This window comes from Vulpes vulpes, chromosome 5 (assembly GCF_048418805.1).
Source record: "Vulpes vulpes isolate BD-2025 chromosome 5, VulVul3, whole genome shotgun sequence".
Lineage (NCBI taxonomy): Eukaryota > Metazoa > Chordata > Mammalia > Carnivora > Canidae > Vulpes > Vulpes vulpes.
The window spans coordinates 130,455,935-130,473,383 of record NC_132784.1 but is presented as its reverse complement, the minus strand read 5'-3'; the positions used below and the strand labels follow the sequence as shown (position 1 = coordinate 130,473,383).

The window sequence follows — 17,449 nt, the reverse complement described above, 5'->3', positions numbered from 1 at the left end:
CCGTCTGGATGGCCCCGTCTGGATGGCTCCGTCTGTATGGCCCCATCCGGATGACCCCGTCCGGATGGCCCGGTCTGGATGGCCCTGTCTGTATGGCTCCTTCTGGATGGCCCCTGTCCGGATGGCCCCGTCCAGATGCCCCCGTCTGGTTGCTCCTGTCTGGATGGCCCCGTCTGGATGCCCCCGTCTGGATGCCCCTGTCCGGATGGTCCCATCTGGATGGCCCTGTCTGTATGGTCCGGTCCGGATGGCCCCTGTCCGGATGGCCCCGTCCGGATGACCCTGTCTGGATGCCCCCGTCCGGATGGCCCCGTCGGGATGCCCCCGTCTGGATGCTCCTGTCCGGATGGCCCCGTCTGGATGCCCCTGTCCGGATGGCCCCGTCCGGATGGCCCCGTCTGGATGCTCCTGTCCGGATGGCCCCGTCGGGATGCCCCTGTCCGGATGGCCCCGTCCGGATGGCCCCGTCTGGATGCTCCTGTCCGGATGGCCCCGTCTGGATGCCCCTGTCCGGATGGCCCCGTCCGGATGGCCCCGTCTGGATGCTCCTGTCCGGATGGCCCCGTCGGGATGCCCCCGTCTGGATGCCCCCGTCCGGATGACCCCGTCTGGATGCCCCCGTCTGGATGCCCCTGTCCGGATGGCCCCGTCCGGATGACCCCGTCCGGATGCCCCCGTCTGGATGCCCCTGTCCGGATGGCCCCGTCCGGACGACCCGGGTCTGCGGGGCGCAGCTTGAGGGTTCCCTTAGGCTCCTGCCTCACCTGGGCGACCGAGCCGCGGGCTCAGCACACGGCGGGGTGCAGCAGCGCCACCCCGCGGCCAGCCGGCCGCACCGCTCCTCGGAATTCCCGGGATCCAGACCCTCCACCGCCGCTCCTGCAGCCGCGAATCCCAGAAGGGCTCGGCGCGCCGGGAAGAACGGAGGATTCACCTTCCCAACTTCCGCAGCACTGAGCCCATCACAGGTAGGTTTGTGGAAACGTCTTTTTGGAAAGATCGGGCGAGGAATGGCGTTTGGTGCGGGGCTAGGACTCTCGGCTCTTTGTGACACATCTGTAGCAAAGCATGTGTTTGTAAGCGGTGAGCCCACACCCTGCTTCTGAAAGTTGAGTAGAAATTTATGAAAGCTAAAGGAGCATGAGCACAAAAAGAGGTGGCACAAATTGTCCTCTCCATGAGGAGTGTAGAATGCCTAGGGGGGTCCCAGGAGAATTTAATTTCTGAATATGCAAAAGGCACTTGGCTGTACCACTCTGCATGATACAGATTCTCTCCCTCCCAGGAGGGAATGGTATTTTTCTTTTTCTAGATATACAGCAAACAAACTTCTGGTAATTTTTTTTTTTTTTTGTTCTTTGTAGCTGCTGATTATTATGGACATTTTATTAAAAAGTTATACTTGCAAACTGGAGATTTAAAAAATGCAGAAAAGTAGAAATGAACAGTGAGGGGGAAATACAGTTCACTGGCCCTCTACTAAACACAGCCCCTGCTACTGGGCTACTACTCGATACACATCTATCCTGAGAACAAACTCTAGAGCTAGTTTTGCCTTGCTTTAAATCTCACCTGGACCATGTAGTAATGGGGAATTGAAGAGTTACTTTTTCTCAAGGCCCCAGTTTCTCATCGCCAGGGTGGGGATAATTAATAGCTCTGCTGCATGGGATATGGTGAGAAATAAGCAAACTATTATATGCAAAGTTTTCAGAATAGTGCACACCGTATTTGTTTGCTATTTCTCAGTCTTCCATTTCCTCTAGCTCCTTTACTGCTAGCAGAGATTATGTATCGGGCATCCTGCTAGAAACAAGTATTTTTTTCATTGCAGTTTTTTTTCTTGTGGTTTCTTTCTGTCCTTTCTAAATCTTCATAGCTGAAACTACTCCAAAAATAATTTTGTATTTTTAAAAATTTAACTGTAATTTTATTCACTAGTGCAGTTTTATTATTTTTTAAAGTTTTATTTATTCATGAGAGACACAGAGTGAGACAGAGGCAGGGACACAGTTAGAGAGAGAAGCAGGCTCCATGCAGTAAGCCTGAAGTGAGACTTGATCCTGGGACTCCAGGATCATGTCCTGGGCTGAAGGCAGGTGCTTAACTGCTGAGCCACCCAGGCGTCCCTATTAGTGAAGTTTTAAATAATTGGTAAGAAATATTGCCTTTTTCTCTCCAAAGATTTATTTTGGGGGCAGAGGGAGAGGGAGAGAGAATCCCAAGTGGACTCCGCACTCAGCACAGAGCCCACAAGACGCCTGATCTCAGAATTATTTCAGGTGTTTTTTTTGTTTGTTTTGTTTTTTTTAAAGAGTTATTTATTTGAGAGAGAAAGAGCATAGGGGAGGGGGATAAGCAGAGTCTCTGCTGAAGAGGGAGCTCAGCACCAGGCTCAATCCCAGGACCCTGGCTGGGATCATGACCTGAGCAGGAGGCAGATGCTTAACTGAGCCACCCAGGTGTCCTTCAAGGCATGTTTTAAAGTAAGATGGATAAACTCCCCATTGGAAGTAGGGTATGAAAGCAAACGAAAAGCAGAGAAAGACTTAAATGTTTCTAGCTTTTACAAACTTCCGGTTTATAAAATAAATGTCATGGGGATATAATATGTAGCACGGTGACTACAGTTAATAATACTGCATTGTATATTTGAAAGTTACTAAGGGAGTAGATCTCAAAAGTTTTCATTACGAGAAAAAAATCATAACCATTTGTGGTGATGGATGTTAATTAGGCTCATTGTGGTGACCACTTTGCAACATATACAAATATCGAATCATTATTAACTGGCCACCTAAAATTAATATAGTGTTATATATGAATTATGTCTCAATTAAAAAAAAGATTCCTGGCTCTTAGTGAACAGAGATGACATGAAAAGATTGCAAATGCAAAAGGCAATGCAGTTTGGGTGTGTGTGTGGGGGAGAAAATGGAAATGAGGTCAGTTTTAGACAGTTTTAGCTAGGTAAGAGACAGGTGTGAGAAATTGCAGTTGGAACTGCAGGTCTAGAGCTTGGGAGAGGAATGGGGTTTGGAGCATCAGCTTTAGGATAGTCAATATAATTGAAACCGTGGGAACAAGTGAGAGTATAAAAACCAAAAGACGTCCAAGAATGAAGGTGTGGAATCCTCAGGCGGGCAGAGAAGGGGAGACTTAGCAGGATGGGAAGTAGTGAGAGAACAGTGTAAGCAGGACAAGAAAACGTGCTGCTGTAGAGGACAAGTGGAGGGACTGGCAAAGTAGGGGATGGTCACCATGTCCAGTGACAGAGGAGACAAGTCAGGGAGGGCCAGTTGTGGGACTTTGGCCACCGGTGACCTTAGCAAAAAGCAGTTTGAAGCTGAGGAGTGAATAAGGAGAAAGCAGTCTGAGAGCGACAGCCGACTCCTATGCTAAGTTTGGGAAGAGGCAGTGACAGCAGAAGCAAGAAAGGCTGACTATGGGTCAAGTAGCATCAAGATGGAGATCAGAGGATTTCTGCAGAGCCAGAAGTCTGGTTGGTTCTTTGTTAACACAGCCTATGACATTTACTTCATCCACTGGTGTGAAATTGGTTAAGATTTTTATTTGAAATTAGTAGGATCTTAAAAATAGGTTAAGGACTTTTCCTGTATATATGTATGTATGTATCTACCTACCTACCTCTCTTAGACTGGAACACAAAGCTTTGACTTTCATTTGAAGATGGGTGAGAATCCCAACTTGGACTTGGTTCAAGGCTTTTATTTTGGTTTACCACAAAAGCACTTAATAAGCAGTGCTAAGGATATAAACAAGATAAGAATACAGGTAGGTATATTTAGCTGCCCACTTCCTGTTGTCTATCACAAAAATGTTGGTGGCCTCAGCAGCTCTAGCAAATGTAATGTCCAAAAAGCAAAGTATTGTGGACTCTTCCTCCCCTTAAAATGAACAAAAAGGCTCTAGGGATTTCAGCATCTAGAAATTATTTAAGGTGAAATTTGTTTGTAAGGAGGCCACATCACTCAGACTTCATGGATGTGTTCTGGGCCTTAGAACTCTGGCTGTGCCTACCCTGGGGCAGTCTTGCTTTACCCTTATGATCATCTAGGGTCTTTTCATGGCAACAACTGGCAGGTCCATAGCATACAAGTCAGGACAAAAGACACACAGCAAGCAAGCTTTCTTTCCCTCGCTCTTGCTACTTCTAGTACAGAGGCTCATGTTCATTAGACAGGCATAACGGGCATACCATTAACATTCCTCTGCAGTCCAGAAACTTCTTTAGAAGGCAAAACAAGTTTAAGAGATGTTTTCGACCAGTCTCATCAACTCAGCTAATTCTCTTGATTTCCTTTTCTATGAACACAACAACACCATGTTATCAGTGGTGGCAAGGCGTATTATCTTCAGAGAATCTTAGTAGGGTGAGCCCAGATAAAAATCTTGATATATTGCACTTGTCAAATTTTCACTCAGGGTAATTTTCTTGAGATGCATCATTAGATAATAGTATTTCAAGACTTTAGAAACTGCTTATAACATCCCATGTAGATTTGAGATTTTGGCTGGTTCATAAATATTGGAAATATATATAGATATAACAAGACAAATTAGTAAATATCTGAAATGGTATTTACATGTAGGGAGATATAAACACTTAAAAAAAAAAGAGATTTGTTATTTTTTAAAATTTTGAGAGACAGAGGGAGAAGCAGACTCCTGTCAGAGAGCCTGATGCGAGGCATAATCCTAGAACCCCTGAGATCATGACCTGGGCTGAAGATGGATGCTTAACAAACTGAGCCACCCAAGTGCCCCAAAAGATATATATTTTTAGAGAGAGAGAGAGGGTGTGTGTGCAGGGGGAGAGGGTGGGGCACAGGGAGAGGGAATCCTGAAGCAGACTCCTTGCTAAGCACGAAGGCCAAAACAGGGCTTGATCCCAGGACCCTAAGCATGACCTGAGCCAAAACCAAGAGTTGGACACTCAACAGGCTGAGCCATCCAGACGCCCCTAAGCATTTTAAGTAGCTGTCAAATGTTAATACCTTCAACATGTTTTAGAAATCCTCAAACAGTATATGGTCTTTTTGATTTTTAAAAAAGATTTTAAGTAATCTCTACATGTAACATGGAACTCGAACTCATCTCGAACTCATGACCCCAAGATCAAGAACCACATGCTTCTCCAGTTAAGCCAGCCAGCCACTCCAGTATATGGTCTTCTGACTTCAAATTTGTTGCTTTAATTTCTTAATGTTCTGTGAACCTTTTTTTTAAAAAAAAATATTTTAAGCAATCTCTATACCCAAAGTGGGGCTCAAACTCACAACCCCAAGATCAAGAGTTGCATGCTCCAACTGAACCAGCCAGGCACCCCTCTTAATGTTCTGTGAACTTAAAAGGAGGTTGTGAGATCACGGAATATTTTATTAATCTCTTGATTTTATCAGATTTTCTGTCTTAGTGTATCTATGTTTCAGAGAAAAGGTCTGGTCTTGAAGGCACCTCATACAACTTTGTATTTTAGCCAAGAGTGCTGAAAATTTTTTTTTGATCTCATATGCTTAGGTACTGGAGCAAAAGCTTGAATCTAATTTTGTCTAGGCTAGACTAAGAATATCGCTACAAGGTAATATAGAAGTCAGTGGTTTTGGTGTTTATTCCTATGTGACTATGTGAGAAAACTGCAGTTTAGAAATAACGCAGCACATTGTTGTTGGACACCACTACCAACTCCTTAAAACTTGGAAAAACCAGGTACTCTAGGATGAAACATATTTTTTATTTTCCATGGAACTGTGTGTCCTTGCCTTTAACGTAAAACTAAAATGAATTTTATGGGAAGCCTGGCTGGCTCAATTGGAGAAGCATGTGACTCTTGATCTCGGGGTTGTGAGCTCCACCCCAATGTTGGGTGTAGAGATTACTTGAGAATAAAACAAAAACAAAAACAGAAATGAATTTTAATATTTTGTTTTTAATGAGTATAAACATTTCTTCAGTTTCTTACACTTATAGCCTCTTGATTTCAATATATATATTTCTATATCTCTATATGTCTATTTACAATGTTATCCACTAGATTATTTATGGTAACTATGGTCTGATTAGTTGGTGGTAAGATACCTGATGGTGACAAGAGCAGAAAGCAGGGTTAGGTCCTTACAAAATGTGATTCTTGTTCACTGCTGCTAAAGAATCCGAAAATGCCTGATTTTGATCAGAAGCTTGAAAATGACAATGGCAACTACAGTTTCTGAGCATATCTTAAATGACATAAAAATTACCAATGACAAAGAAACAAGCCCTTATTACATTTAATAGTGTTAATTTTGAAGACATTGCAAACTTGCATGAAGGATAACCTACCTACGAGTGATGTATGTATTTAACGTAGAAACCGGTACAAATTTTGGCTAGTTTGTTAAGAAATAAAATGTTCTAAGAAATGTTCTGAACACTACTTTCATTAGAAAAGTGAAGAAAATTTTTATAGTTGTTTGAGGTGCTGTAATACGTCAAGTGATATTCCCAGCTGTTTTACTAAACTGGCTGTCTGTTCTAAAATCCAAGCGAGGCTTGGGTTTTCAGAATGTGCATGCTCCTGTAGTCTACAACATTCTAAAGATGAACAATCTGCCTCACTAAGACTCTTGCTACAGTTTTTGTGAAGCTCAGCATTATTTTCACAGAGTCTTTCATCTTTAGCTTCATCCATCTTTTTCTCAGTTGGAGCTACATGACAAAGGTCCATATCCTGAATAGAGTCCAATAAATCTACAACATGGGGCTGAGAAGTGATTGATTTTAGATGTTTGAGCACATACTCTTCACACTGGCCAACTGCATCCAGAAGATTATTTATTTTACTGATCAGAGTCGAACCATTATCATGAAGGTGACACCAGGAGAGCAAAGCACTGAATGAAAATATAAACAAGAGTTAAATAGGAAAAAAAATTAATCATAGGCTTTTCCAGTTTTTGATGCTAAACCCTACATGTTTCCAGATAATACCATGCAAAAATGAATTAACAATAATGCAAGCCAAAATCAGGAAAATAATGATGCAATAATGGATCTTAAAGTATATAAAGACATTATCTTTTGATAGACATTAAACAGCTAGAAGTAATCACAAAAATTGCTTATAATTCCTAACGCCTCCTTCACAACTCCATATCCACTTTTCTTGATTTTAGATTTTCTCTATGAGTGTATAGCTTCTGCTCAAGAGGGATGCTACTCAGGGAAAGAGGTCACAGAAATCAGTATCTCCTTCAGGGATATCACACAGTTTCTGGACCAGTGATTCTCAGACATGGAATGTACATTAGAATTACCTGGGCGGCTATATCATATCAAAGCCTATATTATATTCCAGACCAATGAAATCAGAATCTCTGGAGATATTAGTTTTTAAAGCTTCCCAGCTGATAGCAAGGTGCAGCCAAGGTTGAAAACAATTGTTCAGACCATATGGTTACTTGCCATCAAAACTAAAGGGTAGAAAAAAGTTTTGAGGCAACTTTTCTTTCCCCGACTTTGTTAGAGAGTAATCACTGTTTGTTGAGCTAATACATTTCTTGAAGAAGGTAAGAATGCTTCTAGTCCTAATAGATATTATTTTTCTAGAACAGAAAAGGCTTCTATTTTCTGCCATTTCAGATTGTTCAGATAATCACGACATAAAATAATGATTGTTGTGGAAAGTAATCCCGTTTGTTGTTTTTTTAAAGAGAGGAAGAGAGAGGTGGAGGGAAGGGCAGAGAACAAGGGAGAGAGAAAACCTTAAGCAGGCTGTGCTCAGTGCTGACCCTGAGATCATGACCTGAGCAGAAATCAAGAGCTGGATGCTTAACTGAGCGAGCCACCCAGTGCCCTGAAAAGTAATGTTTTAAAAATGTAATCAGTTGACATAAAAGATTTAGCAATAAACTTTCTGTGCTTATAAAAGATTTACGTAAAATGAATACTTGGATCATTTTCCTACTGTAGACTATAAATTCTGATTTCTGACAGTTGAATTTTCTAAAACCTCAATGAATTTGTTTTGATAACTTTAAAAATTTTTTAAAAACTAATTTTAAAAACTAGTGATTCTTCGAACCATTTTATGGTTTTGTTTTTTTCCTAATTTGAAAGGTACAAAGCCTCCAAGATGACAAGCATGTCATTATCCTAGCTCCTTCTGCCATTTGACCTCTTGGCTCTGATATGTGCCATTATTAGTATGGAATCTTGACAGGTATTCAGTGTTCAGCACTCAAGTAAATGGAATAATTTTTCTATGACCAGATATAATTCTCCTCATGTACTTCTAATCTAGAAGTCTGTTTTATTGTGCTCTACCACATGTCCAAGATTAAAAGCTCTATTTAAAACCTGAAGATCTTTTGAATTACTTTTGAGATACAAATCGGTGGTAGTTCAGGCAGCACAAAATATACACGTTCCTATCATTTCTTTGCAGTAAGAGACAACACCTGACATATATTAAACTAGATGAACTGATGGTTCAGGTAGATGACTTTCTGAAGGCAGTATTATTTTATGGTCCATAGTACTCTTTTGTGGATTTAACACTAGGAAAAGCACTTTAGTTTAAATACTTTATTTTTACATACTACTTTTATAAAAGGCCTCCAGGAGTACTGAGGTTAAAATGACTCAGCGTTTAAGTTTAAAAAATTACCTCAGTGTTCCTCTGAGTTGTCCGTAGTTTATAATGATTTCTGCACCTTCCTTATAACCTTGATTGAAGCCTTGTTGAAGAGTAACAGCTTTGCCAGCATCTATTCCATCTCTATAGCCTTCCTAAAAATAAGTAATGAAGAAAACTGCAGCTGTAATTAACACCAAGCCACTGTTAAGTTTTTCTAGAAAGCCATAGAACCGATTTAGAATGTTGATGAAATAGGCCTTTACTGCTGTTTACTATTTAACATAATGGTTCTACAACCTACGGCACAGCCACACAACCCGAGCAGACTATGCTTCCCAGCAAGGCTTATTATTCGCATATCCTGCTTTTGGAGTCGACTTACTTGACACATTTAAAAATACAGATTTTTTTTAAAAAAATATTTTATTTATTCATGAGAGACACACACACACACAGAGAGAGAGAGAGAGAGAGGCACAGACACAGGCAGAGGGAGAAGCAGGCTCCATGCAGGGAGCCCGACGTGGGACTTGATCCCGGGACTCCAGTATCAGGCCCTGGGTCAAAGGCAGACGCTAAACCACTGGGCCACCCGGGCTGTCCCAAAATATAGATTCTTATACAGATTTTAAAAACCCTGTGTTAACAATGGCTTCACAGGAAGGAAAACAGAGAGTTAATGTCTGGCCCCTTGGCAACACTGACTGATGGGTGTTGGGTGAGAAGGTAGGGCAGAAAAGAGGTTATCAGAGGTCTTCAATAATCAGCTCAAGGAGGGAAAGAGGAAACTGGGTGAGTAAAAAAAGATGCAAAGTGTGGTTTTAGAAATCTTGCCTGGTATCTAAATTTAAATAAATGGCAAATTCCCTGTGGGCGGGGATACTGTCCTGCACTCCAAGGGCGGTCGCGACTCACTGGTCTGGCCCCGACCTTACATCAAGCGTCTCTGAAACTGGTAACGTGGTGGTTGGGCTAAGCAAACATTTCACTGAAACAAACAAGGGGCAATCGGGCAATATTTTGCTTGGGAAAGGCCTTGGGTGCAAGTGGACCTGGCCGTGTGAACTCAGCTCCGACTGCTCCACCTGGAGACTGAGGGCGTGGCATTCAGCTTAGTTTCAATGAACAGTGAGACAAAGCAGAGTAGGGTAATGCACACCGGCAAATAAAAAAGCAGCCAACTTTGGTATTCCTTCACCTAGCCCCACGGTACTCCACAGCAGCTTTCCTTTATTCCTCTTTGACGTTTCTTTTTATCATTATTACTATTTAAGATCTTATTTCTTTTAATTTTTTTTATGATTTTATTCATGATAGAGACACAGAGAGACAGAGAGAGAGAGAGAGAGAGGCAGAGACACAGGCAGAGGGAGAAGCAGGCTCCATGCAGGGGGACTCGATCCGGGGACCCCGGGGGTCACGCCCTGGGCTGAGGGCGGATGCTCCACCGCTGAGCCCCCCGGGCATCCCTGCTCCTGGACATTCGTAGGTTCACCTTTCCCGTGTGTCTCCAGTAATAACCACTCCCGGGCAGCCCGGGGGGCTCAGCGGTTTAGCGCCACCTTCAGTCCAGGGCGTGACCCTGGAGACCCGGGATCGAGTCCCGCGTCCGGCTCCCTGCGCGGAGCCTGCTTCTCCCTCTGCTTGTATCTCTGCTTCTCTCTCTGTGTGTCTCTATAAATAAATAAATAAAATTAAAAAAAAAAAAAAAAGTAACCACTCCCGACGTTGGGCTCGTGACCCGTTCGAGCAGCCCGTCGGGCCTCCGCGAACCTCCCGGCACGGCGACCCCCGCCAGGCCCACACCTAGCTCGCGTCCGTTCCCAGCGTCCAGCGCGCCCCGAGGTCTCGCGCGCTTTCGGGTAACCCCTCGGTAACCCCCTGGGAAGCCCTCGCGGGCCCCGCGGCCTGCACCCTCGCGCCCGCACTCCCCTCTCTCCACAAGCCGCCGTGTGTCCCCCGCACCCGCCGCGCAGCCTTACTTTGACTCGTCTCTGCATGTGGCTCCGCCATTCCCGCTGCACCAGGAGAGACTCGTCCGCCTCCTCGTCAAACACGTCCCCTTCCTCTCCGGGACCCCGGACCAGCGGGGCCCTCTGAACCCACGACATCACCGAGGCAACCGCTGGGCGGCCGGGCGCCGGAAGCGCCCGCAACGTCTTCCGGTCCGAGGGGCGGGGCGAAGGCTGCGCGTCGGGGCGGGGGGCTGCCGCGCATGCGTGCGTGACGTCGCGTCGGGCCGCGGCGCGGGAGTCGCTGCTGCGCGGTCGCGGGCGTGTGCGGCGCCCCCCGGTCCTCTCGCGGCGCGGGTGCGACCCGACCTCCGCGGAGGGCACCTTCGGGCCGGGGTGGAGCCGTTGGCGGTGGTTCAGTGGATGCGCGACGACCGGCCGAGGTCTCGGTGTCTGGGAAGCTCCCCGCTGCGCATCTTAGGGGGTTGACGTCCACGGGCCTTAACCGTCAGCGGCGCCGGACTGTAGGGCCGGAAAGGTAGCTCCTGCGCCCAGCCCGAGCTCCATCCATGCGGGGCGCCTGGACTGCGCTTCTCCCGGGGTCTCGGGGCCCGCCGCCGGCCCGCCTGGCTGCGGAGGCCGGCCCTGGTGCACCTGCAGGGGCTCGGCGCCGCCTGGTCCCCACCCGGGGCGGGGGCGCTGCGATGCGTCCGGCTGACGGAACCCACACCCGGGCTCCGGCCGTTCAGCTTTTTTTTTTTTTTTTTTAAATATTTTATTTATTTATTCCTGAGACACAGAAAGTGGTAGAGACACAGGCAGAGGGAGGAGCAGGCTCCACGCAGGGATCCCGATGCGGGACTCGATCTCGAGACGGGGGTCACGACCTGGGGCGAAGGCAGGTGCTAAACCGCTGAGCAACCCCCGGGCATCCCAAATTAATGCATTTAAAAATTATTTATTTATTTATTCTTGAGAGATAGAGGGGGCAGAGACACAGGCAGACGGAGAAGCAGGCTCCATGCAGGGAGCCCGACGTGGGACTCGAACCCAGGACCCCCGGGTCACGCCCTGGGCCAAAGGCAGGTGCTCCACTGCTGAGCCCCCCCGGGCTGTCCGCCCGCCGTTTATCTTTTTGCGTGGTGATGGGATGGTGATGATTTATTTATTTGATGCACTTTGTGGCGCCAGGCACCATTGCAGCTTTCGGGGTACGTCAGGGAAGGACAGACCCGACTTAGAAGCTCTCCTCCGCTTTACGTTCCGGTGGAAGGGGCAGGATGAACCAGAAGCAAGGTATAGGTGAATTACGTAGTTTGTTACCAGACCATAAGGGATACATGCTGTGAGACAAATAAGTGAGCTGGGCAGCCCGGGGAGCTCAGCGGTGGAGCACCTGCCTTCCGCCCAGGGCGTGACCCCGGGGTCCTGGGATCCAGCCCGCGTCGGGCTGCCTGCAAGGAGCCTGCTTCTCCCTCCTCCTGTCTCTGCCTCTCTCTCTCTGTCTCTCATGAATAAATAAATAAAATCTTAAAAAAAAAAAAAAAGTGAGCAAAGGGGAACCATGAGCCTGTGTGTCAGGGAGAGTGGGGGGTTTAGGTGATCATTTTAAATGCTCAGAATTTTGCATTTACATGCAAAATTTTAATTTTATGTATGTTGCATATATATGCATACTATATATAGTAGTTACTACATATATATGGAATATATATTGTGTATAATATTGAATACATTATACAGAATACAATATATATTATGTATATAATGCATATATATTTTTTACTTGGTTGGTCCATGGAATTATGTATAAGAATACTCCATAGTTGGCCACATAAAATACCTTAACTTGAAAACCCGGACGTTTTATAAGTCATATTCTCTGATCATGATCCAACAATAAATAAATTCCAATAATTTATAATAGCCAGGTGTGAGAATCACCTTTTTTTTTTTTTTTTTTTTTAAGATTTTATTTATTTGAGAGACATGGAGAGAGCACCAGCAGAGTGAGGGGCAGAGGAGGAGCAGACTCCAGGTTGGCAGGGAGCCTGAGCCTGGACTCCGGGATCATGACCTGAGCCAAAGGCAGAGGCCCAACCAACTGAGCCACCCAGGCACCCTAAAACCACCTTTGGAAATAACAATTGGATCAAAAAGGAAATAAAAATTAAAATGACATACAATAAGCAATTAAAATCTGAGCACTTCCCACCAGAAAACATGGGAGCAGATGAAAGTTGTACAGAGGCAATTCTATAGGGTTAAATGTATAATTAAAAAAAAAAAAGACTTGTTATATATCTTAATTAGCAACAAAAATGCTACTAAGAGAAGCAATAAAAATATCAATTGAAATTAGTACAATAGAAAATCTCCAAACTTACATAAATAAATCCTAAAGCTGGTTCTTTGAAGAAACCAAGAAGATAGATAATCCTTTTTTGTTTGTTTTAAGTAAGTTTTATGCCCAATGTGGGGCTTGAACGGACTACTATGAGATCGAGTTGTGTGCTCCATCAACTGAGCCAGCCAGGTGCCCCAAATGTGTATGTGTATTATTTTTTACTTCGTGTTTTTTTAAATAAGCTCTACACCAAAATGGGGTTCAAACTCCCGACTCTGAGATTAGGAGTCACATACTCTACCAACTGTCACATACTCTACCAACTGAACTTCATTAAAAAACAAAAACAAAAACAAAAAAAAGTTATATAGGGTAGAAATGGGAAAGAGTAATGTTACAGAAATAAATTCAAGTACTATACTAACTAAAATTTGGGAGCCACACGTTTGAAAACCTGGGAGACTTGAATGGCTTTCTAATAAAACTGACCCAATAAACAAAACATGAAGAGACTGATTATCTTAGATAAATTAGAGGTTAAATATCCACTTTAAAAAATAGCAAAGACTTGACATACAGGTAAATCCATTAAATCTATTTTAATCTTTATTATTTTTTTAAATTCATGATAGTCACAGAGAGAGAGAGAGAGAGAGAGAGAGAGGCAGAGACACAGGCAGAGGGAGAAGCAGGCTCCATGCACTGGGAGCCTGATGTGGGATTCGATCCCGGGTCTCCAGGATCGTGCCCTGGGCCAAAGGCAGGCGCCAAACCGCTGTGCCACCCAGGAATCCCCTATTTTAATCTTTAAAGAACAATGGATGGAGCACCTGGACGGCTCAGTTGGTTAAGCCTCTGACTCAGGTCATGTTCTCAGGGTCTTAAAATCGAGCCCCAAGACGGGCTCCACACACAGTGGGGAGTCTGCTTTAGATTTTCTCTTCTCCCTTTACCCTTCCCTACCTCTCCTGAAGGAAATAAATATAAAAAAAACCAACAATGCATAACTAAATATTTTTTTACTCTTAGGCAAAGAAAAAGAATCTCCCTAAATCATTTTGTGAAGCCAGCCTTAGAGTAATATGATGTAGTATAAAAAAAAATCTCAAGTTCGGGATCCCTGGGTGGCGCAGTGGTTTAGCGCCTGCCTTTGGCCCAGGGCGCGATCCTGGAGACCCGGGATCGAATCCCACGTCGGGCTCCCGGTGCATGGAGCTTGCTTCTCCCTCTGCCTGTGTCTCTGCCTCTCTCTCTCTCCCTCTCTCTGTGACTATCATAAGTAAATAAAAAAAAAATTTCAAGTTAGCTTATGAATATGTCAATATGTCTTTAAAAGAGAATCCAGTACCCTATCAAAAGAGTAATTCAGGGTGTTTTTTACAAGGCAAGCAAACTAGAAAATCTATAAGCATGTTTCATTGGAATCAACAATCTAAAGGAGAAGAGCCTTATACTGTCTTTGCTGCAAAGTCATTTGAAGAAATTTAACAAAATAAAATGAAATGGAAGGAAACTACAAATTGATAAACACTTTATGAAAAATCCAAGTACAAATAGTAGTCTGAACACTCAGATATTTCCTTTAAGGTAGAGAAAAGAAAGTCCATTCAACGTTCTTTTGAAGACTAGTAAATCCAGAAAGAGAGGTAATCTATAAAATGTTGGATAATAAAAGATGAAGTTATTTCTTTGTGCTGTTTATATGATTATATGCATATGAAACTCAGAGGAATTCTGTTAAAAACAATAGGATATGGGAACTTGATAAGGCCACTGGCTATAAAAAAATAAACTGACCAACAGCCTCTTTATTTTCTAGCAATAATCATCTAAATGTAAATGAGATAAATATTCCACTTGCAATACCAACAGATACTATTAGGTATAGTATTTATATGCTTGTTTAGTATTTAGTGTTTATTTAGTATTTATACATGCCAGGAATACATTTTGAAAAATCATTTTTATTGAGGTATAATTTACAGGTAGTAATATGCATACATTTTGTGTGTAGGGTTTGATGAGTTTTGATAAATATATACCCCTGTGTAACCACCACTGAATCAAGGTATAGAAATTTCCATCACCCTAGGAAATTTCCTCATACTTCTTTGCAGTCAGTTCCTCACTCCTTGAGGCAAACTCTGATTTAATTTCTATCACCCAAGATTAGTTTTGCCAGTTTTAGAATCTCATAGAAATGGAATCATACATCATGTCCTCTTAAGTATTTGGCTTCTTTGACTCAGTCTTTCTGAGATTCATCCATGTGATTGCATGTACTAGTACGTTGTTTTTTTTTTTTTTTTTTTTTTTTTTTTTTTTTTTTACGTTGTTCTTTTTAAGGGCTAAGTACTCTTTCCATGGTATAGATATACTAGAATTTGTTCATTTACTTATTGTTTGTATCATTTCCAGTTTTTGGCTATTGTAAATAAAGCTGCTACAAGCATTTTTGAACAAGTTGTTTTGTGTACAAGTTTTCATTTCTCTCAAGTAAATGTCTAGAAGGGTAATTGTTGAATCATATGGTAAATACAAGTTTAACTTTCTAAGAAACTGCCAAACTGATTTCCAAAGTGATTGTACCATTTTACACTCCCACCAGGAATGTATGCAAATGTCAGTCACTGCACATCCAATTCCTCACTTGGAATTGTCAGTCTTTATAATGTTAGCTATTCTGATAGGTGTGTAGTGGTATCTGTGCTTTTACTTTTCATTTTTCAAATGTCTTTTGATATTGAACATCTTTTTCTGTGCTTGTTTGCCATTTGCATATTTTTTTAAATGAAGTCTTTGTTCATCTAAAAAAAATTGGGTTGTCTTATTTTATTTCAAAGATTCTTTGTGTATTCTGTCCTTTGTCAGATACGTGAATTGTGAATATGTCCTTTGCTTTAGTTATATCCATCAGGAAACAGCTGTGGAGGTAGAGTTAGGAGTTCATGAAATTTCCTGGGACATAGGGAACATAGCCTGTGGAAGGTAAAAGCTGAGGAGGCATGATTAGGCAGAGAAAACCTACGCAAAGGGACGCTCATCTGATCCCTATGATAGGAAGTTCACAGGGTAGGTCTCAGAGAGTCCTGGACAACGTAAAAGGGAGCCCAGGAGCAGAGAGCACAGCAGAGTCTTTTGTTAGGTGCACAGGGCCAGACTTTGGTAGCCCTGCAGTGCTCAGTTACTGGCCAAGCGATGCCCTGGAGGAGTATGACCTTGGCTAGAAGTCTGAGACAGAGGCTGTAGGTGCTAACATCTGGAGGCTGACAGCTGTACTCCTTTGTCAAGAGCCAGATGATCTTTCAAGGTCCTTTCAAGTGTGTGATTCAATTTTTTCCAAAATAGCTATCCTTTTCCTTTATTTTTTTTAATGAACTGTAAATAACAATGACATCCCCTGCATAAATTTTGGTGTCATGATGTGAACTTACTCAAAGTATTTAAGCAAACTTATCTTGCAGCTCCATATCTCTTATATAAATACTCTGTGATGAGGTCAACCTTTAGGATTCACTCTATCCTTTTCCCATTCTTCTGCTTATCGTTCATCCTTGTCTTTTCTTTCAAAGCCTTCAACAATTCTTTTTTATGTCCTTCTATTCCCCATCTCTTGCTAAGTTTCATTCTTTATCTCAGTCCTCCACACTTTATTTGTGCCTTTGCAAACTGCTGTTTTGTAGTTGGTATAATAAACTCTAAGAAGGCACAGACCTTTTCTCAGTTTCTGTTCTGGGTTTCTAGCGTATTGGCTTTAATCATTAAGTCTCTGGCAGCCAGCTAGCAGAACTCCTAATTTCCATATGCCTAGTGAAGTAGTTTTCTACTTTTCCTTGTCCTTTCTAAACTTTCATATTATGTTCTACAATTCTCAGTGGTATTCAGTGATTAAGTCCTTGGCTGCCATTTTTTTTTTTTTTAAGTAGGCTCCAACATGGGCTTGAACCTATGACCTGAGATCAAGACCTGAACTGACACCAAGAGTCCTACCCTTAACCAACTGAGCCACCAAAGCACCTCTGGGTGCTGTCTTTTAATTGCTTATGTCAGGTTTGCTCTGAGGGCATATAAAATATAATACCATATGTGATAGTAATATGAAAAATAAAATTGTTGGTGAAAATGATAGGAAAGCATTCAATATATGGCTTCTAGAATAAGGCTAGTAGGTAGTAATTTGGATCCTGGGCAGAGTTGCCTTCTTTATTTTATGCTATTGTGTCTATAGGACACCCCAGTTATAAAATAGCTGTCAAAGCTAAAAGGAAAGTTATTAGTTCCAATATAGACTGTTCGTTAACTATTAGGATGAAGTGGAAATGTCAGGGAAATGTCAAGATCCTAATTGATCTTCCTAATGGCCTGTTGATGGACAGTTGTGTCTAATACCGTTTAAGCACGTTCACGGCAGTCTTACCTTAAAAAATCTTAACTCTGCACTGTCCTTTAGCTATTGCTCTGTGCTTCTCTTTCTCTTTACAACTAAATTTTTGGGGTCAGTGTCTCCACCTC

At 43.0% G+C, this 17,449-nt stretch overlaps 1 protein-coding gene and 1 long non-coding RNA gene across 2 annotated transcripts in view; one reads left to right on the top strand and one right to left on the bottom strand.

Moving 5' to 3' along the window:
- Nucleotides 1-5,930: 5,930 nt before the first annotated feature.
- YAE1 (YAE1 maturation factor of ABCE1) lies at nucleotides 5,931-10,802 on the bottom strand. The gene is made up of 3 exons (XM_026006646.2): nucleotides 10,621-10,802; nucleotides 8,669-8,790; nucleotides 5,931-6,893 (listed from the first exon to the last, which is right to left on the bottom strand). Exons 1-3 carry the CDS (start codon nucleotides 10,747-10,749, stop codon nucleotides 6,464-6,466), a joined length of 681 nt encoding a protein of 226 aa, XP_025862431.1. The 5' UTR covers nucleotides 10,750-10,802; the 3' UTR covers nucleotides 5,931-6,463.
- A 72-nt stretch (nucleotides 10,803-10,874) lies between these two features.
- LOC140599111 (uncharacterized) overlaps nucleotides 10,875-17,449 on the top strand; it is a 31,732-nt gene continuing 25,157 nt past the window's right edge. Inside the window, exon 1 of the long non-coding RNA XR_012001849.1 lies at nucleotides 10,875-11,128. This is a non-coding gene — a long non-coding RNA (uncharacterized lncRNA). The remainder of the gene's footprint in view (nucleotides 11,129-17,449) is intronic.

What these genes read in the sequence shown, in the direction of transcription:
- YAE1 (XM_026006646.2), bottom strand. Translation starts at nt 10,749, where the DNA reads ATGTCGTGGGTTCAGAGGGCCCCGCTGGTCCGGGGTCCCGGAGAGGAA. An exon ending in ACATGCAGAGACGAGTCAAA is followed by an intron (nt 8,791 to 10,620) that starts GTAAGGCTGCGC and finishes ACTTATTTTTAG; the next exon opens with GAAGGCTATAGAGATGGAAT. An exon ending in CAACTCAGAGGAACACTGAG is followed by an intron (nt 6,894 to 8,668) that starts GTAATTTTTTAA and finishes ATTTTCATTCAG; the next exon opens with TGCTTTGCTCTCCTGGTGTC.